This window comes from Rhyacophila brunnea, unplaced genomic scaffold (assembly GCF_057557595.1).
Source record: "Rhyacophila brunnea isolate RB1 unplaced genomic scaffold, BYU_Rbru_1.0 scaffold_2, whole genome shotgun sequence".
Classification (NCBI taxonomy): Eukaryota; Metazoa; Arthropoda; class Insecta; order Trichoptera; family Rhyacophilidae; genus Rhyacophila; species Rhyacophila brunnea.
In genome coordinates this window covers 15,667,542-15,695,188 of record NW_028232859.1, presented here as the reverse complement: position 1 = coordinate 15,695,188, position 27,647 = coordinate 15,667,542, and the positions used below count along the sequence as shown (strand labels likewise).

General features: G+C 33.0%; 1 protein-coding gene across 2 annotated transcripts; it reads left to right on the top strand.

The window, feature by feature from the left end:
* Window positions 1–4,700: 4,700 nt before the first annotated feature.
* On the top strand, window positions 4,701–24,670 carry Rop (Syntaxin-binding protein Rop). Of its 2 annotated transcripts, none has more exons than XM_085947517.1 (14): window positions 4,701–4,756; window positions 9,840–9,998; window positions 10,228–10,383; window positions 11,735–11,838; window positions 14,704–14,852; window positions 16,154–16,211; window positions 16,334–16,488; window positions 17,048–17,202; window positions 19,186–19,340; window positions 19,516–19,596; window positions 20,598–20,768; window positions 21,627–21,823; window positions 22,654–22,736; window positions 24,154–24,670. In XM_085947517.1, the coding sequence occupies exons 1-14, from the start codon at window positions 4,729–4,731 to the stop codon at window positions 24,285–24,287; spliced, it is 1,785 nt and encodes a 594-aa protein (XP_085803643.1). In that variant the 5' UTR covers window positions 4,701–4,728; the 3' UTR covers window positions 24,288–24,670. The 2 variants fall into 2 exon arrangements, with proteins under 2 accessions (XP_085803643.1, XP_085803642.1); XM_085947516.1 differs by lacking the exon at window positions 11,735–11,838 and adding an exon at window positions 11,013–11,116.
* The last annotated feature ends 2,977 nt before the right edge of the window (window positions 24,671–27,647 follow it).

Genomic DNA, 27,647 nt, shown 5'->3' with positions numbered 1-27,647 from the left:
AAATAGGAAGGAATGTAGGTACACTCGGCATACAATTCCTATTTAACATTTAAAAAAACAACATTTCTCCACATAACGGTAGGTATGGTAGCCAAATAAGCATGATTATGTATTATTTATCATGCAGATGAAATAAAATGACCTTACAAAAGAATACCTATCAAAGATGTTGAAGAAAACCTTATATATAGAGATGAACCTAAACGTCCTAAACGCATGAAAGTGCTAAGCAAAAATCACTGCTAGGAGGACCACTAATTTTCATTCAAACTCTGAAATAAGAATAATAATTGTGTATTTAAACATTTTTATGCAAAAGTGGCACTAACGTCAAACTGAAATTGCCTTCAGCGATTTTGCAAGGAAATCACAAAAGTCTCCATCTGGAAGAATATTCAACGTCTTTGATGCAGGTATATTCGATGTTGACAGTAATATTATAATATTTTTTTCTTCAAAAATATTATATTGTGGTTTCTCTTTGCTGCTCATTCATTGGTTATAAATAAACCTAACTGCTTTTTTTTTAAATATTTATTCTCAAAAGATACACAACCATGCAAATTATTTATCCATTTACATATTTTAAATGAATTGTCAATATTTGTATTTACTATTTAAACCTTACGCACCGCATATAAAGATGTATCCGGAGTATTTATTATGAAAAATTCACTAAAATGGGGATGAATTCGTACACAAATCACTTTGCAAAGCCTTAAAATTAAATTAAGCACTGATTTTATTAGAATAGAAATATTTATAACCATAAATAATAGATTTTTATTTTTGAAATCGTAAATATTCAAACAATATTACTTCGCCGCTAGAACGAACCACATCCGTTTAACGCCCAAACTGCGGGTAAACTGACAAGTACTCTTGTTCGCTTCAGTGTTGCCATGTTTTTGTCACCGAATTATAGTACGCGGTAGAAGAAAATATGATATTTCGGCATAATTATAGTAAGCATTGAAAATGACATATACGTTTTTGTTTCTCACAAAACGAATCAGTTGCGCACCCAGGGGGGGGGGGGGGGGGCAAGGGGCCCTGGCACCCCCCAAACATGAAAATTATCGGAATGATTAACATTGAAATTGAAAGCCAATAAACTATACCTTTGACAAGTTTTAGGTTTTAGGCTTAGACAAATAAAAACACGACAAAAAAATGATTTGTAATAATTCTCCAGCACCCTTTTTAGAAAAATGTCTTAGATTTTAATTTCTAACACAAAAATTTCGAAACACTAATGTCAGGTTGTTTTAAAAACCCAATCCCTAATGGAACTGTCAAAAAATTCTCGGTGTCCACCCGAATTCCGGAGTGGTGTAGGTCATGGCTGAGGAGGGCTGACAGGGCTCTAGCCTGAGGGCCCGGGCTGTGGGGGGCCCGGCGTGTCGGGTTGACCAGATAAGTGAGATAAACACATATTATCATAAATTAGCTTTAATAGTAAAAAAGTCGCCTGCGGGGCTATTAAACTTCATGGCCATGAACATTTTTAATTATTTATATAATTGTGCAATATATTTTTTGATTATTATGTGTCGATACTCGACAGCTCCATTATTAAAGTAGATGTATTAAAAATCGCCAATAATTCACTGTATAAATACTCTTAATTTGAACTAAAACACAATTTGAAAAATCTTTAATGTAGTGTTTCACACTGCCTTTAATCTTAGCGGTAGGTGGGGGGCCCGCCAAATATCCTAGCCTGAGGGCCTGTTTCATGATGTGGGGACCATGGTGTAGATACACCGAGTGCAATAGACAAAAGACCGATAAACGAGAAATTAGGACTTAACAGAGAATTTGCAAAATTCCAAACCTTTTGTAGTCAGGTAACTATTAGGACGAACAATGCTTACTGGCGAATTCAAGAAATTTTATTTTAAAGTCGAGGATTTTTTTACCTCTTTCAAACAATTTATTTTCTCAACTCGCCAAATTTTGTTCTATTACGAAATTATAATACTTTCCACCGATTTATAGTATGGAAATATCAATATTTTAGTACTTTTAGCTTAGGTATTTTTATTGCCAAAATTATATCTTTTAGATAAAAATATATTTTTTCCGATAGGTATTTAAAATTATGCTATTTTGGGCGTACTGTGCCTTTTTAATATCGTACATAGTATAAGGACCAAAGAGATTGAAGACTGGGAGGAGTCCAATCTCTTTGATAAGGAGCGATAGGAAGGAAGGATAGTATATTGTTATAGTACACATACTATAATTATATTACGGTTGGCAGCACTGGTTCGCTCTATGTTCGGGGCTGCCATGTCGTAAAATTGTCCAACTGATGTGGAATAATATTTAATACAAAAATGGACCAAAGATATTATAATTAATTATTATTGTTTAGTAAAATTCGAAGGCTTATAACATAACACTTAATACATTATTTATATTTACTAAGGCAAATACTCGATTTCACATTGTTTAAAATTTGGATTGTATGCAACTCGTTGGCAACCTCTTTGTAATTTGCGCGCGCACAACGCAATTTCTATTTTACTAGAGATGGGCTTCAGCGCACAATATCTTTGTCCAACAAACAATAAAAAATACCTCTTTGGAAAGACCATGAAACCATGAAGGATTAGGGCGATCAATCGATAAAACAGAATATATATATAATATGTAAGAAAACTTTCACAAAATATAGTGTATTAAATTTAATTTCATCTTGGGCATTTATATAAATTTATATTTAAATCATCATTCTACTTTATTTAATGAGGCATATTAGAAACATATTACATTACTTATTTACTTAACCATGTTACGCCCAAGCATTGGAAAAAGTACAAGGTCGCGCCACTTCCCTCGGTCCATTGCCACGTCTAGCGCCTCATATTCTATTGGCTAAAGCTAACACCTATAAGACAAATATGAGTGTTTTTATGACAGCTACCTACTTGTAAAAATACCGAACTTGATAAATTTATACAGATTTTATATAGGGTAGGTAGGGAGTTAGATTAAGTTGTAAAGTATATAAAACCAGAAAAATTGACGAAAACCCAAACGGAAATACGTCCTGCGTAGGAAACCACGCGCGTGCATCAGCTAGATCAGAGATATGAAAATCAGGAGTAATCACATGAAAACAGTGACAAAATTCCAAGCGGCATACGTTTTGCATAGAACGAAGTAAATGTTTCTTTGACGCTTTCGCCACTCATTGCGTTTGAAACCTTGCAACTAAGAAACGACATCATTAAGTTGACCGCGGAGCATTTAATTACCACATTTAAATAAGATGCCAATTATATCGAATGGCCAACTAATAAGGACACAACAGGTGTGCCGTCCGCGTTGAAAGGATTGTATAATTACCATTCATAGACATTATACCTACGTCGCATGAGACGTGCTTCTACTCCTGTACCAGTAGTGTCATCTGGCGACAATAAGACCCATTTCACACGGGACACCTATGTGGCGCCACCGGCGTGGCGAGATTCCGTGATTTACATATAAAGGAATGCGACACTCGTGTGTCCCTGTCTAAACGCGCCCATTCAGTTATGTGTAAATGCGGAATTTCACCACGCCGGTGGCACCACACAGGACGGCGTCCTGACACCGGTGCGTCAAGAGGCTGCATTTACATATAAATAAATAGGCGCGTGTCACACTCGTGTGTCATGGGTGGACACGGAGACACCGTACCGTTGGCGGTTCACTCCTCGAGCCGCCGAGACCCTTTTTAAATACCGCAGCCAGTTTTTATGTCTCCATTGTTTGTATTTCTAATTTATGACGGGAAAATATGCGTCGACTCATTTGCTACTGAGGCGTCCATATAATTACAAAACAACAAAGAAAATGTGACTCGTGCAAAAACGTGGACACGTAATTTTCAACTTTTCAACTTGCAAGCATAATATTATGCTCTTCGTTGCTGTACAATCTATATACTATGTTGTCTACTATATATATCTCGCTATGAGCTATCCTCATCTACTTCATACTTCATTACCCATTTTTGGAATATTTTTTGAATATTATGAATAATTGTGCTGTAAAATAGCTAGGCATTACCTACATACTATATTACCCCAAATTTACACGTAATTACACGACGATCGTATAATATGTTGCCAACAACCAATCCGATGAGTGTTGACAAGTGAAGTTTACACATAACCATGAGAGTACGAATACTAAACAAATGACGCCTGTACACGTGCATGGAATTACTGCCGGCAATTGTGCTTATTTAAACTGTCATGACAATAACTGTACACGTAAAAGTGCTGACGTCTCTCCAATCTCTTTATAGTAATATCTAACAGGTCTTATTGAAAATCGGTTAAGCTCAAAATGAGTAGTTCATTTTTTTACCGGCATGTTCACCCCTATCGCTCTATTGCGCAAGCGCAAATCAAAAATATATTAGAACGAGAAAATATATACTTGCGCGCAATAAATCATCACAATTTGGAATCTTCCAATCTTGTTTTATTTATTCACGCAATCTTGCCAATTGCAGGATAATACATGTCTCCCCAAACATTTTTTTACTGTGCACAGTACATCCATGCACGTGTAAACGGGTATTAATTATTATGTACATACACAATAATATATTTTCCATCGATACTTGCAATTGGTGTCAATACTTTTTATACGACTCATCCCTAAACACACCACATTTTAATAATAAATGCTGCCATCTATGATGGAAAAAGTTAGTTTATCAAAATGGCGCTCAAAGGACAAGTTGGTCAGAGTAAGTATTTTTTATTTTAACACAATTTTACTATTTAACATGCTATTAACTCGTACATTTCCTCTTCAATTAGTCAATATATGTATTGATTACACTTTCCAAAAATTTAATAATTCAACGACTTATATTTAGGTAAATACAGGTGTATAAATTTTGACGTTTCTCAATGACCTATCTTCTTCCGCCCACCGATGACTAATTCTAGTGAAATAAATTGTTTTGACACGATTTATCCTCGGTTATTGTTGTTTACTAAATGCTGTCATCGTTCAGCTATATTTATATGTGCGATTTATTCACAGGTTATCACTATTTTTATAGATAATACAATAAAATCTACTTGCCTCTTCACAAGTATCAAATTATTTTTCTAGGAAGTGAATTTTTCCTGTCAAAATAATTACGGAAATTATAGATACGTATTTTATTATTAGTTTCATCAAATAAATCGCGAAGTAAACGTCATGTGTATTAATAACTTGACATTCATTTTTGCATCGTACTGACTTATTGATTTTTGGTAGGCTTCAATGCTGAAGGGGTGGGAGTTAGCTCGTGACGTCACACACCTAATCAATACCCTGCCAGACTACTATTCTATGAACGGAGCCTATGCTAAATACAGAAATGTATTTTTAGCCATTCATGTCAATATGATTATTCCGAATTTTATGCAACAAGTTGTACATGTATTTCCAATTGTATCATACATTGGTTAATTGTGAATTTAGCTAGTAGAAATTCTAACATATTCCATCAATCCTTGTATTCCTCATTTTATTTTGGGAATAACTTTTACAGATTGGCCTAGGTTAGTTGGATTTCAAAGAAGGAGAAGGATTAACATTGTCTATGTTTAGAAAATACGATTTCTAGTTGTTTATGATTTCAAATCAATTTCACATCTCATATTACCCAATTAATTACATACCATTCTTTATAAATATCTAGCATGAAACAATATGATGTAACAAAAGTAATTTTGAATATCTTCGCTGTTATTCAATGAAGACAGTCAATGTCTATTCTGCCCTCGTAAGGAAAAGGCAGAAAAACAGTAGTTATTCTAAACAAAAAGACATTATAACGAGTTTCATAAGCAAAAACACAGCATCGATTGAAAACTAGTTTTTCCTTATACCATATATCAAATGATTCATCCACATTATTTAAAAATTTATTAAGAAAAGTTGAAAAAACGTTAATTAAAAAAGCTGCCTTTTTGCTTATGGGGGCAGTATTGCCCTCATAGTCCAGTGCGTAAGTCGCTGGCCTTTCATCCGAGGGCCCCTGGTTTGATTCCCAGTGAACTCATAATAACTTTATATGATTTTCTCAAAGCCTGGTGTTTGTGATTGTTTCACTTCTATTACTAAATACACTACTGTCATTATGTCATATATGTATAGGCAAGTACTTATATATATTTATTGTGATTGAAAAAAAATGTATGTATGTAAAAGTTATATATAATATTATAATGGAACGAACTACAGTAGACTCCCGATTATCGGTGGGGAGAGGCGGCACGGATAAACGAAAAACATGGATAATCCAAACTATGTTTTTTTTTTTTTAAATAGGTACTACATATTATTATACATTTCTAAGGCAGACAATTATTTTAACATGTTTAATACACATTATTTATTAAGAAAATTTGTGTTTTTGGTTTGTTTGCAGGAATCTTTCTAATATCATGTTTTATCAGTTTCATGTTTACGAAAGTAAGCGATTTTTTAAAAATAAAATTTATATGAGGAAATGCGCACATAAATAATCGGGTGTTTATAGTATTAATTAAAATAACTCTTGATTAAAAATGTTATCAGTGTCGTAGTCAAAAACATCTAACCATTTTATATAAGTATAAAAATGATATATTAATATTGGATGTAGTTGAAAATATGTGCAAAAGTAAAGAGGTTGGACAAAAACGTTTTAGATGAATCATTCAGTTTAGTAATAATAATAATAGTTTGCCATGTTCAATAGGGGTTATACGTTATACCAGGGATGGCCAGTGCGTCGATCGCGAAGGTATTTTTGGTCGATCGCGGACATAACAATATATTGTACTATTTCTTGTTCAAACGAGTCAAAACTACTCGACGTTCCAGCTCTTAAAATCCGCTAGTTCTTATCTCTTCTCTTCTATATCATTATCAAGAAATACACTCATGCGAAGAAGACAAGTAATGAGAACTTGGAAGAAATTCTACAGGAAAACATTAATAAAATAAATGTAAATTCCTATCCTTGCAATTTGATGAGTCGGTAGATTACACGGATATTGCACAACTACCTATGCGTTTTTATTCGATTGGTTGAAGACATGTTTGCTTCAGAAGAATTATTAACAGTTTTCCCAAAGGAGGAACGATCCAAAAAGAATATATATTTAATGCATTTAAGTCGTATTTTAATCGTACTCGATTTCCTATTTATAAACTATAGATCTACCATCATAAATTGGTAATTGTGTAACTATGTCGAAATTACAGTTAATGTGTACCTACTTAATTTTTTTAGAAGTGAAAGACATAATAATATTACTTAAGTATATTATTGTCATTAATTCGATGTTTCTGTATCGTTATTTTTTATATGTATAAAATATCTGTTTTCAAAATACATAATATTTGAATTATAAAAAATGGGTTTTTATTGTTCTCACATGATATAATTACAAGTGATATCAGTCGATCGCCATAAATAATTTTTTCAACTAGTCGATCCTAGAATAAAAAAGTGTGGCCACCAACATGGCAACATTGAGTTGAATTTTTATCAGTTATAAATTAAAATAGTCTTGAGTACAAGAACTACAGTCGAGCTCGGTTATTACGTTCACGGATATAGCGAGATCTCAGATGTAACGAGGAAACATTCGTTGACATTTTAGTAATGATTTTTTCCATACATTTATTCACTTTTATAATGAGCTCCTTATCGGACAATAACAATAATATAATTACTATGACATTTTTTGTTACTAATGCCACTAGAATTACTATTTAAAAATAAGTATTCCTGATCTTTGACCATAGCCTTAATAAATAATTACAGATTATTGTTATGAAATTTACATATTTATGCAAAAAAAATGTTCATTGTAACAAATTACCATATCATAGTTTAACAAGAAAAGAAATAACATTGCAGGTTAAAACTTTTTGGTATAAAGTCGAACTCGGTTATTACGATCACGGATATAACGAGATCTCGGATGTAACGAGGAAACATTCGTTGACATGTTAGTTTATGATTTTCTCCATACATTAAATATTATTTTAATTTATATTAAGAAATATTATTCACTTTTATAATGAGCTACGTATCGGATATACCAAGCTAAAAATCGTCAAAAATTTTCTTAAAACTGTTAATGTGTGGATTGTTTAAAAACATTTCGACCCTAAGCAATAAAATCCGACAGACAGGATGCCGCCGGGTTCGGATTACATTTATAACACTAGTTAAGTGTCTTAAGTACCTACCTAATTGGTGTTTTTGCCAACAAGATTGAAGTATCCACGCATATGGTTGAAAAAAAAGTCCTAGGATTGTGAAGTAAGTAGATACCTACCAGCGTTCATTACAATAAACAACTTTTTATGTAGGTTATCAATGCCATGCTTGTTTCGGGGAAAAATTCTAATTTTGTATTTTTGTTTGAATTGTGACTTTTTGTGTTATGCAAAATCTGAAAAATGTACAAAAATTATGGTATTTCTGTAAAAATCATCACACAGACATTCAAAATTATATTTGGTTTATTTAACTTTCGTATATTTTACACGGGATCAAAATAATAGTACAATCAAATATACTATTGAAAAAAACCTTCTTCTGTAGAGATGTATGAAATTTAAGCAAATAAAATGATCTCTGGTCTAATAATTAAGTTAGCCACTGGTGACTTCGCATTGCAGTTTCATTTGAAGAGAACTTCACACTTCTATGATTACATCTGTTTGCTAATTTCCAGGGCTGCTCTCAACCATAAAACACCTTATGGAAAAATACTTCGTCAATTTTATGTAGATAGCCAAAACCAATACGTAGACCATTATTTTTCTGATGAATAATTATCTAAATAAAACACCAAGAAATGTAAACAGACTGACTTGACTGATGTGATTTCAAACTACGCGAATACGAGCTGACATTTTGTTTTCGGTTCTGCCAATAGAAGAAGAAAATAATGAACTTGTTACCAATACAAACGTTCGATTTGAAAATCGAACTGCCTTCAAAATTCTTAATTCGGAATGTGTATAATGGGGCAAACACATTATTATCACGCACGGCAAGCACGGTAAACTCGCCATCGGATCTCCTCTTCGCATTCTGAAGAACTACTCTTTCTTTCTCTCTCTTCTTTCTAACTCTCTTTCTATAATTGAATTTGTGGAGTTAGTGATCATTGAAAATATTCTGCGGAATGGCGAAACCATAGACTAAATTTATCACCATGACGGCATGTGACATGATCGTAATGTGTTCGCCCCATAAGACTCCTATCTCTAGTCCAACCTCTTGTATAAATACTACTATAATAATTATAGTACGGTTTGCAACACAACACTGCATGCAATGTACTAAGTAGAGAAGAATCATAGTCGATTCTGAAATACCTGCCATGCAATTTCGCAGTTGGACTGGTTCTTTTCCTGTAATACACTATAATATGTAATATGCAATTACCTACACTAACTTATCCTAAAAAAAATGTTCATCAAAAGGTAAATCCTAATTATTTATTTAAATAATAATTCAGTGGTTTTCAAATTCTATTGTTTTACGGTATCCTAAGTGTGTAAAAATTCTTACCAGAATCGAGGGCAGTAACTTTTACAATAGCGCCGTACTCAATACCAATCACCACTGCATTAATTATTGGTTATTTTCTGTTTTTTTAATTGATAATTTTGTCAATTACCCATATTTACGTATTCTTTTAATTTAGATTTTATTTGTCTTCTGAATAATATGGTTTTGTGCACAACAGAATCACCAACAAAATATTGTGTTGCGGGATATATATATTGTTTAATATTGTTTTTTGTTTGTCTATTAGAGATAATGAACGAGGTGATTCGGTACAAGCCGAAGGGGAAATCGGCGCCACCGGCCGGCAGCAACGTGGAGTGGCGCATTCTGGTGGTGGACCAGCTGGCCATGCGGATGGTTTCCGCCTGCTGCAAGATGCACGACATCAGTGCTGAAGGCATCACATGTTAGTGCAACGCTTCAATCTTAAAACAGTTCATAAACAAGTCTTAGTTTTGCCTGTCAAATGACTAGCCCCATAAAGTCTCGACATTCTAATTTCACTTTACGTATTTTTTAAACTAAATAATAACAGTGTATATATTGGTTGATCTTTTCTTCCTCTCTCTACTCCGTCTGGGAGTGAACATAGAAAGACTAAATGGTAAATCTAAAAGGCTCTTATTATTTGGCAGTGGTAGAAGACATCCACAAGAAGCGGGAGCCGCTCAACACCATGGAGGCAGTGTACCTGATCACTCCGTGTGAGAAGTCAGTCCAAGCTCTCATTAACGACTTCTCCGCCACCAGCAGGGTCATGTACAAGGGCGCACACGTTTTCTTTACTGAAGGTATATAACCTGAATATATTCAAACCATCTGATCTTTACAGGACTTTAAGGGACAGTTAGTTATTCAATTGATGTGTTGAATATTTAATGCCAGATTGCATTTAAATTTTAAATTATTGAACTATATGAGGTGTCAATTTCTAAATACCATTATGTCCACAGTTGAGTATTTGTGGTAGACAACATTTTTATGTTTCAAACTGTAAATGATCAATTTTAATTAACCTGTTCCATCGTATTCTATTTTCAAATAAGAACAATTCTTAGAACAACCCATTTTTATTGGGCGATCAACCCTTCATTGCAATAAATATATGCTAAATAAAATTTAACATATCAAAGAAACTTCATTTTAAGAAATGATGTTGGAAAAATATGTTTTAAACTACATTAATGTCAAAGATCTTTGACCTTCATTTAAAATAAATGATAAGTAAATTTTTGAACTAAGTACCTATCTTAAAATTTTGTGAATAGCCATATTGCTGGAGTATCTATCTGCAATACATACTTTGTCAGAATATCTTATCAATATTACAAAACTTATAACATACCCACCATATAAATGTATCCTATCCGTTTTTTGTATTATTTGTTATTATTATTTTCTTGTGCGATTTTGTTCTCAGCCTGTCCCGATGCCCTCTTTGACTTGGTGTGCAAGGCAAACATTGCCAAATTCACGAAAACCCTAAAGGAAGTCAACATTGCCTTCATCCCCTACGAACAGAGGGTTCGTTTCTTGGATAAGCATAATAACTCCTGTCTTGTCGCTTGTGACTGTCAATAACTGTCTTTCGGTTTCGGTGCTAACAAAAATTATTCTGGGTGCTTTTTTTCGTAAAATGTTTGCATTTATAACCTATTTTCTAATATATGTATCATACTCATGATGTATGAAACAGTATTGATTCTTTGCAAGACTACTCGAGTAACTAAATAATGTCAGATTAGCTTTTTGAGAAACGTTACAGATTAAGACCTTTTGTTGAGACCTTTACTGATACTCTGCATATTACTTTCGCTTAATGAGATAAACGATTGTAAACAATAGGAATCCCAGATTAGTATGTATTGTCAAACTTAACGTTTTGACATGCTGATTTCATTGGTTAGTGGTTCTGATTACTATAATTATAATTTCAGATAATGTAGGTCAATACAAAATTAAATATACTTGGCAATATGATGGCAACGTTTCGCAGTAATTTTTTCCTCGTTTTCTACATCTGATTTTTGTTCTTCACCCTTATAATATTGCCCAATTTTTTCCGAGTCTGACATGCACACATTCGCACACACCAGGTGTTGGCTGCATACAATTTACCGTGTATGTGTTTACTTTGAATAGTCTGCCCCGAGGAACTGTTCAATGAGCTTTGCAAGTCATGCGCCGCCAGGAAGATCCGAACACTCAAGGAGATTAACATCGCCTTCCTGCCTTATGAGTGCCAGGTTAATCCAATCACAACATTTACTCTGATTAGTTTTTTTCGTTTTGCTTCAATACATGAAACAGTGTAATGCTGTTTCAATAAGCGTTTTAATTAATTGGTGTTCACCCATTTCATCTGATATCTTATGATTTTAATTATCGTGTATGTATTATTATTTTCTATACTTTTGAAACACTTGCTTGCTTTTTGTCTATTGAGTTTGCAAAATTATTTTATTGCTCATAAGGGGTAGCGTAGTGTCTCCAGCAACAAAACACAATGACTGCGATTTAAAACATTTTAGTTACATATCTAAAAATATTCATTTTTATAAATTGTGCTAAATAAATTCATCTTGTCATTCAATGGTTACTTGTACTATTAAAATTTAGTTTAATAAGCTCTCTTGAATGTAAAGATTTTTTTTATCATTCATGGTTTTCATGTCTTTTTTAAAATTTGTAAAACGTTGATTCTTCTAGAAAATAAAAATGTAACATGAAATACAGTATAACCCCTATTTTACGTTTTTTAAGGGACTGAAAAAAAAACCTAATTGGAGGGAAAATGTAAAAGGGGGGTATTGAAAAAAAGAACATTAAAATTTTATGTTTCTAAAAAAATAACGTTTTATTAAAAAACAACATTCAATTAAAATTTTTATTGAAAAAATCATGTACATAATATGTATATTAGTTTGTTGCATTTTTGTTTTTTTGTTATGTAATTCTCTTTCAAGACTATATAAACATTTAAAAGTGTCATCTTGGATATCAGCAAAGTTTGTAAAGTAGGTTTTGAAACCCTCGGTGAACCTCATTGCTTCTTCTTTTTTTGGAATATCAACCTCGTCTTCATCAGACAGTTCTTCAGAAGCGCGCGTAACTCGCATATTTTGAATATTTCCGACGTAAATCGCGGGAAAGAAAAACGTAAATGCAGGTATTAAATGTACTGAAATACATCGGGACCGAAAAAATTACACGCAATTGCCGGGAAAACGTGAATACCGGGCACGTAAAAACGAGGTTATACTGTAATTTTAATTTATTTCAAATCAAGCTCTGGTGTAGTCACAATACCAAAGCTTCAATCAATATAAAGGATTTCAAGTTATGCACATTATCAATTATTAATTGTTTTTTTTAATTGTAAAATTATTTTTGAATTTAAAAAAATATATTGTCTATGTAAGTTCAATACTGCGGAAAAACCATTTGTCAAAATGATCAGGAGGCACAAAAAACCTTGCATATAAATATTTCATCAATAAAAACGATAAAAAATAAATTTAAATGCAGTTTATTGTGTCTTCCTGTTTTACATTCAAAAAATATATTTTTACTATCGTATGCGTCTGTGGCCATATATTGCCATAGGATTATTTTGTAAATCAGTTGGACCTTACGCGGTATTGCCACAACTCTCCGTTCGTCCGCTGTATTGGATCTAGGGATATACGTGGTCTTGCTTGCTTCTTTAGTATGGATAATTCATGCGCGGTATTGATTTTAACTGAGTGCAAGTAGTCTATTGGTCAATTTCAAAATTTGAATGCACCGATCAATGCGGCTTGTGCCGTTTAACCGAGACCGCCAAAAATACGTATATTAAACATATTGGCTCATACGCGGTATTGAGCTTACATAGACGATAGTTTTCTTTTTTTTTCTTGTTAAAGGCATTAAGTTCCCCATCAAACTATTTTTGCATGTACATTGTTACTATCTCTGCTTTATCTACATGTGCCTACTTTATACACAACTCTCTAAGTAATCCGATTAATGTATTTGTTCATAAATTAGTATAATCGATTGCACGTTTTTTCAATTACAATCTCAAGACACTTTCTGTTTCTTCCATGGTATTTGGGTAAAAAAACTATGCGGGTCGATTTTTGTCGAAAATGAGTTTTCACTCTGTTTTCTTTGCTCTTTTGGTGTAAAAATCATTAGTAATTTTAACCCATTTAACACTGCATAAGTAAAATAGAACTAATTTCGCATTGAGCACCCATACCAATTTACTAATTAAAAATAATGTGGTTATGGCTATATTTATATGCAATTGCATCCCATTTTGGATTATAGCTAACTCCCAGTACTAAGAAAGAAAAAAAATATATTAAATTTAACTGTGTTACAATATTGTTTAATTTATAAATGTCATATCAAGGCTTCTTTGATGTACATTATGCAATACATGGAATTATTTTAAAACTATAAACTTACCTACCACATAAGCGTGAAGTCGATAATTTTGACAGAAAATATGACATTAGAGCTACACTGAGCGAGAGAAAATGATACTACAGATTTCACGTAATGAGCATTCAGAAATAGTATCAGTAACAATAATTAAATTTGATCTGTGTAATTTGTGCTCACTAGAAGAAATATTGCAATCTGTGCAAGTTCAAGGTTAAATTGTCTCACTATAATGATTGATTGTTGGGATGATAGCCTCAATCTAGTACTATTTTGGCCATGCTCACTCGTCTAGTCTTTAGTTTTTTTTTAATAAATTTTATTTTTGCACTTATCTTGGACTCTGGTCTTTAATTCAAGTGATCAAACACCGAAATAAGTTCAGTGGTTTTCGCAAAATTTCAAATAGAATATGAAATTATATATATAATAATTATTAACATTTAATGTAGGTACTTCTCGTGTACTAATATAGGATTCATTGATTTATTCTCAGAACTGGTAATAATATTATGCTACATCTAATTATAAAATAATTATATCAGAAGTCATTTAACTTATTTAATAGCTGTCTTAAAATTAAATTAAATGATTAGTAGACACCTACTTAAATTATATACATACCTAGTCATCGTTGTGTAATATGAAACGTGTAACTAACATTATCGTTCTATTAGGTATTCTCCCTGGATTCGCCTGAAACGTTCCAATGCTGGTACAACCCCGCCTTCAAAGACGCACGTAACGCCAACATGGAACGTATTGCGGAACAGATTGCCACACTGTGCGCCACACTCGGGGAATACCCTGCCATCAGATACAGAAGGTATGTGATAACCAGTGGCATGTTGTTCATAGATGCTGTGGAATGTCATCTCGATATATAAGTTATTATGTTGGTGACAAATAATAATTGTACATGTTTACAAAAAATAGTGCAGAATAGTACTATCCTGATTATGCAACCAAAATGGGATTGTAGAAGTGCCGAATAACCTACAATGAAATGACAAATAATCCGTAACTTCCAGAAATAAGTTGTCAAGTACCATAGAATAAAATTAAATAGACTAATATGTCCTGAAAACTGAATACAGCTCCTTGCCCTTAGAGAAGCAGAGGACTGACAGTGGTAGAAGGTTATGGTCGCTCAGAAGTTTATGGAATTTCAAGGTGGTCACAAACAATCCTCAGTCGTGTGGGAACGACCAAGAGGGTACTGAAAAAATGTTTTCACTATTTTCAAATATCTGCCTACTAAACAGATATGTATTTTCACATAGTTTTAAACCGTTGTCACTTATGACAATGAAATATTCTTAAAATCTGTGTTACCTACATGGGTATTATTTTTTTACATTTTGATACTACATTACTTACATCAAACACCAGAAGATTTTATTATCTTCTGTCCCATTGCTGGCAGCATTTAATTATAGTCATTCATGGAATCTTTTGAACACACTGCTGTATTGATGCAATAATATACTTTCGCATTAAGTGTTCGAAAACCGCATCGGATTCGCATAGCGGTGAGTCAATTACAGCCTTATCACTGCCAGCCAATTTTTACTAGGTGGACACTTGTAGGCCAGCTGTTTTTGGAATAAAATAAATTCCTTAAAAAAATATGAAATAGGAACATCATTAAATATTTGTGAAAACATACAAAATCAACATGTTTCTTGAGTTTATCGTGAATATTTTTATTTATAAATGTTTATAAATATTATTTAGAAAATATACACAAATAGTTTATTCAGAAATTATGACGTTTACTAGAACCCACGAGTTAACTCGTCCGTAGCCTGACGCGTCATACATGCTTTGGCGAGTTAACTCGTCCGTGGTACTGATCTTAAATCAAATCCATCTCTTTGATGATTGTGAATAAATCCAAAAATCCGAATTTAACATTGAGATATGTATGCCTTTCCTGGAGGACCGTCTGCTATCTACCAAACTGATAAAAACATGTTTCCATGAGTTAAAATGCTACTTGTGGTTCTGTAGTGAGAATTATCTCTGACAATAAAATGATTTCAAATGGATTTTTGTCTTGTGTCTTTTATATCTTGCTTCCATATGAGCGAATGAATTACATGCGTTTCCCTTTATTTATTTCAGCGATCGCTTCAATGAAGAATTGGCGCAACAAGTCAAGCAAAAACTGGAATCATACAAGGTGTGTACGAAACTTATGCATCTGTTATTGATTCCGATAAACTGGTTTAAATCAGCTGTCATCAAATTTCATTCAAGTATACAAGAAATATTCTCGGATGTTGATATTGTGTTTATTTGTAGGCCGATGATTCAACGATGGGAGACGGTCCAGAGAAAGCACGTTCTCAGCTTCTCTTGCTGGACCGAGGATTCGACTGTGTATCTCCCCTTCTTCACGAACTGACCCTGCAGGCTATGGCCTATGATCTGTTACCAATTGAAAATGATGTTTACAAGTAAGTTTAGTGATGACTTTTAAAATTTTTTATTCACATTATGAAATCATATCTTTGTCTTTTGTGAAACATTCTAAGAAAAATGTCCCTAATTATAGAAGTATAACACTGTATTTGAATATTTAAAATCGACCATAGCATTCTAATTTTATCCATCAATTTTAATTAATACATTGAATATATAACTTGCTGAAGTAACCATCTTCACACGAGGTATCTTCGTTGATTGATATTAACGAGACAATAATAATTACATCTATCAATATCAAAATAACTTTCTAGAAGATGTCAACTGCTGTTTTACTGCTGTCAAAAAGATAATTTTGACAGCAGTAAAAGTCAAACGAAAGAATGTCAGATAAAAATTGAATCCAAAATTTTATATTACAGACCTACAAACTTATCTAAAGAATAGCCAAAAATGGAACTACGAACTACCATAGGACGCCATTTTGAAAATGTCATTCGAATGTCAGATTTTGTCCAGTTCCTAGTTAATATGTACTAAAAATGTTCATGTTGACAAACATACTATGCATATATATTTTTTCTTTTAAAGATATGAGGCGACAGCCGGTGCACCGATGAAGGAAGTTTTGTTGGACGAGAATGATGAGTTGTGGGTGGACCTTCGTCATCAGCATATTGCCGTTGTCTCCCAAAATGTCACAAAAAATCTCAAGAAATTCACAGAATCCAAGAGGATGGGTGGAGGTAGATTTGCCATTTCTACATCCTATTTTATGCCTTACTATTATTTATTGTCATTTACTATCGTCCTGTTGGTGAATCATGTGATCAGCGTTGCATGCAGGGAATTTTCTATTTTTAGTTAAACAAACCAATAAAGTAAAACCTCGTTAGTAAGAACATTGATAATTCAAAATTTGCCGTAATTCAAAATTTTACCGAAAAAAAGTCCCTTGAACATTATTTTCATATAAAGCCATACCTTTTATTCGAATTTCGTAATTCAAAATGATTTCAGAGTCCCTGGCATATAAAAATATTCAATAAATCATAATAAAGTACACTATTTCATGGGCCAGTCATTGAAAATTGTAACAGACTTTTCTTAAAACATCAAAAATTACTTATTTTATGAAGGTAATAAAAATAATCCTGACATTTTATGACCCAATTCGAAATCCAAAAAAACGAAATCAATGAAAATCAAAATTTTTATATTTTTTCCCCATACATTTCATATTTCATAATTCAAATTTTTTTTCAATTTTCGGTCCCATGGAATTCGTATTAACGAGGTTTTACTGTATTCTAACATACACACAAATGAAGAAATGAGCACTACATAATAATTGTAATTGGAAGAAGTCTTGTCACAATCGCTGGAATACTATCTATTCGAATTCAAATTTATTTAACATAATATGGTGAATACAAATTTGGGTCGTTCACAACATGACATTAAAAATAAAATAAGCAAGTATTATAATATTTAAACAGTAGACATGATTATAAGAGTAAAATTGTACGTGGAAGTACAGTGAATGAACTAAGCAAACCGTATTTAAAAAATACAGTCGAACTCGGTTATTACGATCACGAACATAGCGAGATCACGGATGTAATTTTAATATAATTTTAGTTTATGATTTTCTCCATACTTTTATTCACTTTTATAACGAGCTACTTATCGGATATACCGAGCAAAAATATTGTCAAAAATTTTCTTAAAACTGTTAAATGTGTCGATCGTTTAAAAAATTTTTCGACCCTAAGCAATAAAATCCACCGTAGACTGATGCCGCCGGGATCGGATTACGTTTATAGTAATTTACTAGTTAAGTGTCTAAGTACCTAATTGGTGTTTTCGCCGACAACATTGAAAAAGTATCCACGCATATGGTTGAAATTTCATGTAAATATCCAAGCTGAAGTCAGTAGGTACCTCCCAGCGTTCATTACAATAAACAACTTCTTTAGTAGTTTATGAATGCCATGCTTGTTTCAGGGAAAAATTCTAATTGTATATTTTTGTTTGAATTTCGACTTTTTGTGTTATGTGACCAGTCATTTAAAAATACCTATTCTCTGATATAACGAGTAACGCTTATAACGAGCAAATTCAGTTGGTCCCATCTTCCTCGTAATAACCAAATTCGACTGTATATAAAACAACGTAATGGATTCTTAGGTTTCCACCACGTGTATTCTTTCCTCGACGTTTTAGGCTCATTGCACAGGCCACTATCAAGAGATGACGTCTGCAACGAGCCCGAAATGTCGAGGAAAGAAGGAAGAAGTACACGCGGTGGAAACCCAAGAATCTATTACGTTACAAAAACAACTGTGAACGTCTCGAAACATTATAAAACAAGTCCACCTAAGCTCATCTTGCACAATTGGAATATATCAATATCCGGAGTGACTTGATTGAACACAGTTAATCCGATTCCTATTGACGTAACCAATAGCTCTGGTTATGTCCTCTCAATTGGATCATATGGCCACCTGGTGTCTTCAAGATGCCCATACATTCGCTGCTATTTTTCTTATCAGTATGCTAGAAGATGACAGCCATCGGCTATTTCACACATCATGATACGCTGATTTCTTTTTTTACCTCTTCTTTCCTCATAGAATTTTCAGAATTTTAGCTGATATTGATAATGTTGGCGATTGCAAATAATGTGTCATCATCCGACTAATAAAATACAATGAAATTTTGTTCAGGTGACAAACAATCGATGCGGGATCTGTCACAGATGATAAAGAAGATGCCCCAGTATCAGAAAGAGTTGTCAAAATATGCGACGCATCTCCATCTCGCTGAGGATTGCATGAAGACCTATCAGGGATATGTCGATAAGCTCTGCAAAGTGGAACAGGTATGTATGTTAATTTAGTATAAACTTTAACTTGAAAAGGAATGTTTTGCCATTTTATTCAGGCAACGTATTATTTATTTCTTCCCAATGAGCAATATTTACCCATAAATTCCCCGACGTGCATTATGCTAATATGTGTGTAGTCTCCTAATGTTAAATTTTGTATTAATTACAGGATCTGGCCATGGGAACTGACGCAGAAGGTGAAAGAATTAAGGATCATATGAGGAATATTGTCCCCATTCTCTTAGATAAGGTATGTTAAAGATATTCTTCTACAAGTATTTTGAAGTTTTTTAGAGGTGAAGCAATAGTCAATTTATTTAACTAATTCTAAAATATATTATACTAGTGACCTGTTAGTACAATATCCGCAATCTAGATGTTATACCTAAGCTTACAATGCAAAGATATGTACTATCATTGCCTTACTCGCTCGCTGACTTGGTCTTTAGATTTTTGTTGTAATAAATTTTATTTTTATACTAATCTTTGGATGCAGGTTTTTCATTCAACCTATCTCAAATAGGTTTTCAATGTGTGTTTGATGCGGTGCAAAGACCCAATAAGTTGGGCGAGTGGCTGACAAACATTACTTGTAAAAAGAAGTATATTAATACAAATTCCACTCTATGGAGTCGCATATTATGCTCAAGAGCAAAAATTATATTTTTTTTTACTTCAAATTCAAAAGAATTAACAAAAGTACATTGTGTAGGTATTATACTATAATACAATGTCACAGAAACTCATTGGTATCAGTAAATGTTGAAAATTTTTATAATATCTAGCTAGATAATAAAAATTAAAACTTGATTATATAAAGAAGTTAAACCACGAATCGAAGGCATAGAGATGTTTGAATGTTGTTACTTTTATTCAAAAGAAAAGATTCAGAAACATACGTTCCAACATTAGATTTCAATAGAAACTTTTTTTACACGCATTCCAGTAAAGAGACTGATGTATAACGAAAAAGCATTATGTAACACTAAAACGTACGTGACTTAAACGTCTACGGAAAATTCTCTTGAACGCTGTCCAATGAGAGGTTATGTGCTACACTCATGATTCTCGTCGCTGCGAAGCATAGCTTTCTTATTACCAACAGGCCAAAATTTATAACTATATCTTGCTGCTCGATGGGGAGAGTCCATATACATCTTAATAGACTTATGAAGCTTCACTTCTGTTGTGTATCCTCACACACTTGTGTTTGTTATAGATTCTATTGTTACATAATTGTGTTTGTTTCAGCAAAATGTATCAAACTACGACAAGATGCGCATAATCGCTTTGTATGTGATGTCGAAGAACGGAATCTCAGACGAAAACCTCAGCAAATTGATCACCCATGCTGAAATTGGCCAACAGGAGAAGCAGACTGTCGCCAACTTATCCCATCTCGGAATCAACGTCGTTCTGGATGTGAGTTTGTTCACTTTTGCTTATAGCTCTCAATTTATACGTCAATGTGAATCCATGCCGTCACATCCTAAAAAGGGGAGGGTCTGATAATATAATGTAATGATTTGTGACAAAGGGATATAAGGACGCTATAATTAAGTGTCATCCTATAGCGTCGTGGGTCCCAGGTTCAAATCTTGGGTCTGGCAAGTACACATATTGTTTTTCAATTTGTGTATGAGCCAGAGTATGGACCTAATAGGTTGAGCAAGTGGCTGACATCCATTTCTCGTAAAATCAAAGCAAAATCTATTAATACGAACCTCCACTCTGTGGAGGCCCATATAATCTTATTAGGATCAGACATAGTCGGAATAATTAATTGAAACTTGGCGAGCGGTTGATGAAGTGTGTGATATTACAGTGTCGGTAGCTCTAATATGTTTTTGTACTTCATCGATGATTTCTGGGGACCGCACGCCACTGGTAGCGCAGTTCATCAATATTTATATATTGTACAAATCAACCATTTAAATTGATAACATTGTTTTTTTTTTATTGTAAACACTGTTCCTTTTCATCTTAATGATATGAGATTGCTATATCTTAAAGACTGTCCTAAAAAAAGACACCTAACCAAGAATTATTGTGAAATATTTGTATATATTGTTTTCATTAGGTACGGTACAATATTAAAAATAAAAATTGGATAAAATTTATTAACGCCACTTGACCACTGTTATTTTATCAACTCCTAGAGAACCATGTGGACTCCACAATGCCTGTCATTCTTTATGAAAATTGGGCTAAAAGAATAAGATAACTGACTGATAGATGTATTAGGTGATATTTATTGTTAATTGCATTATCCTCATCCAGGGCAACCGCAAGAAACAATTCAGCGTGGCCCGCAAGGAGCGCATAACGGAGCAGACTTACCAGATGTCTCGCTGGACGCCAGTCATCAAGGACATCATGGAGGACGCCATCGAGGAGAGGCTGGACCAGCGGCAGTTCCCCTTCTTGCCACTTCCGGCCGGGAGGGCGCATGGGACTGCCTATCACGCACCCACAAGGTACATGATGCAATTGTCATTATCTCTTTTCTTTTACAATATTGTTTAGCAGACATGGAACTATCTTATAGACTTTTGAATGATTATTTTGTATGTATTATCTCAGAGTAAAATTGTCATAATCCACTATCAAACTGATTCATATGAATATATTGGTGTTTTTATTACCATGGCGTATTTTATTATTCGTAGGCGACAATCAGCGGCTATTTGGATTGGTGGCTGGTCAATTACACAATCATGCCTACCATAATTTTTATCGAAAAATTGCTACCTAACTAAATTCACCCAATCAATGCCTTGTCGAATTATCAAAATGGCGATTGGTTCAGGAAGTAATATATTATATATAAACCGTGTGAGAGGATAAGAAACGTTAAATAGTTCTCTATCCTCGAATATTTAGAAGTGTATTACACGCAGCTACAATATTTGAGATTTTTTTGATACCATAATAATATATTATATTTCCATCATGAATTTTTAAATTTATTTCACTTATATTCTTAATTTACTGATATCTTCCTTAAAACTTAAATAAAATATAATATAAAAATTCTACACACATTCATCAATGTAACTAATATAGCTACCTACACAATTTTCAAGAAAATATTTAAATTAAATTACTAATAAATCAATTGCATATCAGTCTATTGATGTTTTTATTATGTCTCTATTTATTTATTAAAATCTATGTATTTAAAATCTCATTGTAGGTTTATGTTGAATTGGATGTGAATAAGATTACGATATATTATGTTAATTGAAATTATTCTTATTATGAACCCTTTTGTGTACATATTGTAATACTCTTGTATTAATTTCAGCGCACGTTATGGTCATTGGCACAAGGATAAGGCACAGCAGACCATCAAGAACGTCCCCCGCCTAATCGTCTTTGTTGTCGGAGGTCAGCCATATTTATATTTTTACATACATTAAGAAATAACACCTTACTATCAATCGTCATTCCAGACACCGTGCATAATGCCGGTTACACACGTAACTGCATACTTGACTGGTCTGCTTCTACAAATTTATTGTACTGGTATTCTTGACTGCCATATAACCTTTATAAATACAGCACAAGTATACTTGGAACAGAACCAGTTTACTCTTGCAAATAATCATTGTGGAAACATTCTGTGACAAAAATGCTATACACATTGTAAATATTTTGACATGACACCAAAACGTCAAGAATACACGTCATATAAATGTTGATTAGTGAAGTATGTATTGACCACTGACAATAAATTGTCTTAGCAGCTTTAAAAACAGAGGATTGGTTGAAGAAGGGTTTGCAGCATGATTGATACTTGAAAGCTTTTTGTGTTATGGATAAAGCTCTCTAATTTTACAGATATAGGTAAAGAAGGACGGTGTAAGAAATAAAAAAGAGACATTGTTTTGAGAAAATATTATAATCTATATAAAAATATATGATCACACTATTTTCCCTCCAAAATAACATAACTTTTATTTCATAAATTCAGGCTTTAGCAAGTCTCCGCTTCTCTACACACGTTCAGCTATACCTGTACATTTCCCTGTGGATTCTCAACCTTTTTGTACCCTAGAGCACTTTTTAAAATATCAGTAGGGAGGCGGGCATCACCTATTTTTTCAAAGCAAATTTAAAGTTGGACATAGGTAATAAATAATACACAAAAAATATTTTTAAAATATAAAAAATATTGTTTATATTCTGTAAAATGAATACACGTCATGGTTGGCTCATAAATACAAAGTAAAAAATATAATATCAATCTCAAAGTCAGTATTATCTTTGGCATTACATGTCATTGGCCAGTGCCTCATAATTAGGAGAGTATGATGATATTCCTTTTAGTAAACATTCATAAAGATGCTCATCGGTGAGATAGTGATGGTGATGGGAGACAAAATAAAGCAGACAAATTATTGCGGAATAGATTGTGGTCCCGAGCCGATTCGATCGGAGCAGCAATTGCAATCACAATAGCAAACGAAGAGAAGAGAAGTAAAAAATGAGACGTCAGAGTTAAAATTGCTGTCTCACTCCCCTCTATCCAGTACTCTAGCAGAGTAGCCAGATAACATAAACATGTCGACTTATGCAGACAAATGAGTTCGAATTACATATTTATTAAATAAGTATTTATGAAACTCATCAAAATAAAATTTAAATTAAAAAAATTCTGTCGCGATCAAATAGTGGCCGACTTTTGTGTGTGCTATATGCCTTAGTACCTTTCACTTTCACCATACACATAAGTTCTACCTATCTGAATAGAAGGTTTTTATTTTCAACATCTTTGGTATGAATCTTTTTTTTTTCCTTTCAGGAATCTGTTTCTCAGAAATCAGGTGTGCGTACGAGGTGACGGCTGCCATGAAGAACTGGGAGGTGATCATCGGATCTTCACACATCCTCACTCCGGAAAGCTTCCTGTCAGACCTCGCCAGCCTCAGCGCTTAGACGCCCTGTCCCACTTACTCTACAGTCCGCCGGAAAGCCGTCTTAACAGAACGACCCGCTGAGTAAATCTCTATGCATTCCTAATCCTACTTCCTTTGTGTAACGCAACTTTGACGAGTTTAGGCTTTTCGAACGTTTTCAACTTTTTAATATATACGACAGCTATTGTTGGAATTTAGGAAATGAGAGTCGATTTCGTGAATACAATATTTTATTATAGAAGCAGTCGGAACTGCTGGTTATCATCTTATTGTGATACAAAACAGTACGTTTTCACATTTATTTAATTTGTCCGGTGACATTTTAATGTTTGTTTCTTGAAGACTTTGATGCGTTAAAACGTTGAACGTTACTAAAATTTATAATGAGAATAACGATTCACTAAAACAAAATCAATAACTGCATGTAATAATACTAACCATCAAATTTTCTTATGTTTAATTACAAAATATAATAAAACTTATTTACTGGTTTTGTCCAATTAAAATAACTCATGCCAGTGATGTTTTATTGCTATACACATTTTTTTTTTTAAATGAAATACAAATTTGCAAAGTTTCGCAGAAATTATTTTTCTTATTGAATTTCACGTTAGTAAAGAAAGTATTTAACCCTTTCTAAGCGTTACGAATCCCGACTTAGTACAACAGTGCGCGTTGTTATTTCAAGCATCAATAAATCGTAATAAATGTCAGTCAAACATACACAAATAGAGTAGTAAAAAATCGGAGTCAAGTTCAAAAATGATTATGACAGAACCTAATATTTTATGTGACTCTAAAAATAAACATTCGTCGCCTAAAACTGATAAGAAATCACGAACAAGATTTCTTCATTGAAAAAATGCCGGCTTACTCGAGCGGCGCCATGACACTTACGAAATGGTGCTGGACTAATGCGTCGATGACAGATTAACAAGTGTAAGAACAGTTCAGTATTATAGTCTACGGCTACGATTTCGACAAATATGTCATACACATAATGAATAATAATATGGTTTATGACTTTTATGAGCATTTTTGTTGAGTGTGTTAAAAAAATATCAGTCATAAATAGCTCATTTTTATAGCATCCAGGACATCTCAAACTGTGTAACTTTTATTTGAACTCCCATACACATTGCAGCACTGCAGGTCGAGTATAAATAAATCATCCTTGAGAACTACTGGCTATTTGAGAGTAATGTACTTACCACCAGTGCCTGGTTTGTACCTACCATTGACTCCGAACTGAATGGAATCGAATGACACATAGTTTATAACAAAACGGTTTATTTTTCGAATACCTATTAGGCTATTACAATTCGTAAAATATTAAATTTCAAACACTTTTTGCACTTCTAAATGCTTTATAGTCACCACAATTTTATTTTCAAGTTCATTTGTTTTTTTTTTTATTATATTACTTCAATAACCTGTGGGTCTATTCTATACTTATCGAACACTAAAGTGATAAATAGTATCAAACTTAGGGTAGGTTTGTATCAAAATATTAGCACTTATTGTAACAATTACACGAAGTTGGTTTTTATTGTTGCAATAAGTGCGATATTTCAACAGCAGCAAGATAGGTGCTGTTAAAATATAGCACTTATTGCAACAATAAAAACCAACTTCGTGTAATTGTTACAATAAGTGCTAACATTTTGATACAAACCTACCCTAAGTATGATAATATTTATTACTTTATCACTTTAGCGGTCGATAAGTATAGAATAGACCCACTGGTACTAGAATAGGTAATCTCTTATTTTATTATAATGACATGATAGTAAGTAACTCGAGTTATTTTCGACTATAAATATAAGAAGAATTCTCCATAAAAAAAAATAGTAGTCATGAATCAAACCCTTTTGAATAGTGTTACGAAAAAAATAATTCTCAAGTGTCTGTCTCACACCAGCAGACGATGATTTGCCGCGCAGTGTATAAAAATTCAGTAGCGCGGGACCTGGTGTAGCGTAATACGACAATTTCCGCATTTATGCGGGAACGGGCATCTGATTGTTCGTGTCTTTTCTTTATAAATGGCTGATAACTAGGGTAAATAAATAATTTTTGTCTGTTTCACCTAATTCTATAACCAGAAAATAGTATTTAAAAATGTTAATCAATGATAAACAAAGAGACATATTGAATCGCGGACTCCTAGGTATATTTAAATGACACCTTGTTCAAATTATTTTCCGAAACTATTTACTCGCGGATAATATAATAGCAGATAGGCGAATGAATGCAATCTCCAAAAGCATTCCTTTTGTAAAAATATTTTGTAAATTCACTTTGATCAATGTAAATTTCGAATATTCTATTTAACAGTTTACGCACCAAATAGTTTTTCAATCATTAAAAAACAATATAACTTATTATATCGCAAACTCGTATCGTTACAAACACGTCAGTCAAATGTCTTCGACGCACATGCACTAAGAAGCGATAAGACACTATATACGCGGCAAATTTGAATTGGCCCGATGACTGATATTTTTTTATTCAAGACACGCTCCCGAAAAATATTTATTTAAATTAGATAGAACAAAAGTTTAAGCTATCCATTGACAGATGTCAAGAGAAGGATGATTTCTGAATAAATTAAATCAATGTTCGAATTATTCGCGCCTGGCCGAAAGGAGTACTAGGCAAACGAAAATCGAAATGACTTTAGTCAGCTGACGCGCGGATGACTCGCGCGTATAGGCTGACTAAAGTCAGTTGCCGCGTTAGAAAGGTTAAATTTATTTTCATTTTAACGAAGGGAGTAAATTGTTATTATAGGTAACGAAAAAGTTGTTATTAATAATATAATATGTATATGTGTACCTAATAATTTTATTTGAAATTTTATATTGTTATATTTATAGAAGTCTTTTGTTATTACATATTAATATTCTGTTTATGTTTAGTTTATAATTATTTATACCAAAGAGTGAGTAACAATTGCAGTCTGTTTTTTTGTTCTTTACAAACGAGATACTTACATATTTCTCTTACTTCTATACAGATTAAATTTACCTTAACAAAACAATCCAAGCAGCAGGTTAGCTGTGAAAAGAATATATTTAAAGTTTACATCATGCAAGATGTGTATATAGTTTTACTACACGGTGCTCATGACAAATATGCTGTTCCCGTGAAAACTGTCTACCAATTTCGAAGTTGATATGTCGACATTGTATGCTATGTTACGCACATGCGCAAAAATAGTTGTATATTAATATATTTACCAACACTTCTCAACTTGTGCGTTAAATTCAATATATGCCGCTATCTATTAGAAATTTAATTATTTAACATTTGTATATTTAGTTGAAGTATTACTGTTAATTATTACTTTTTAAAATCGTATCAATAAAGTACTGCA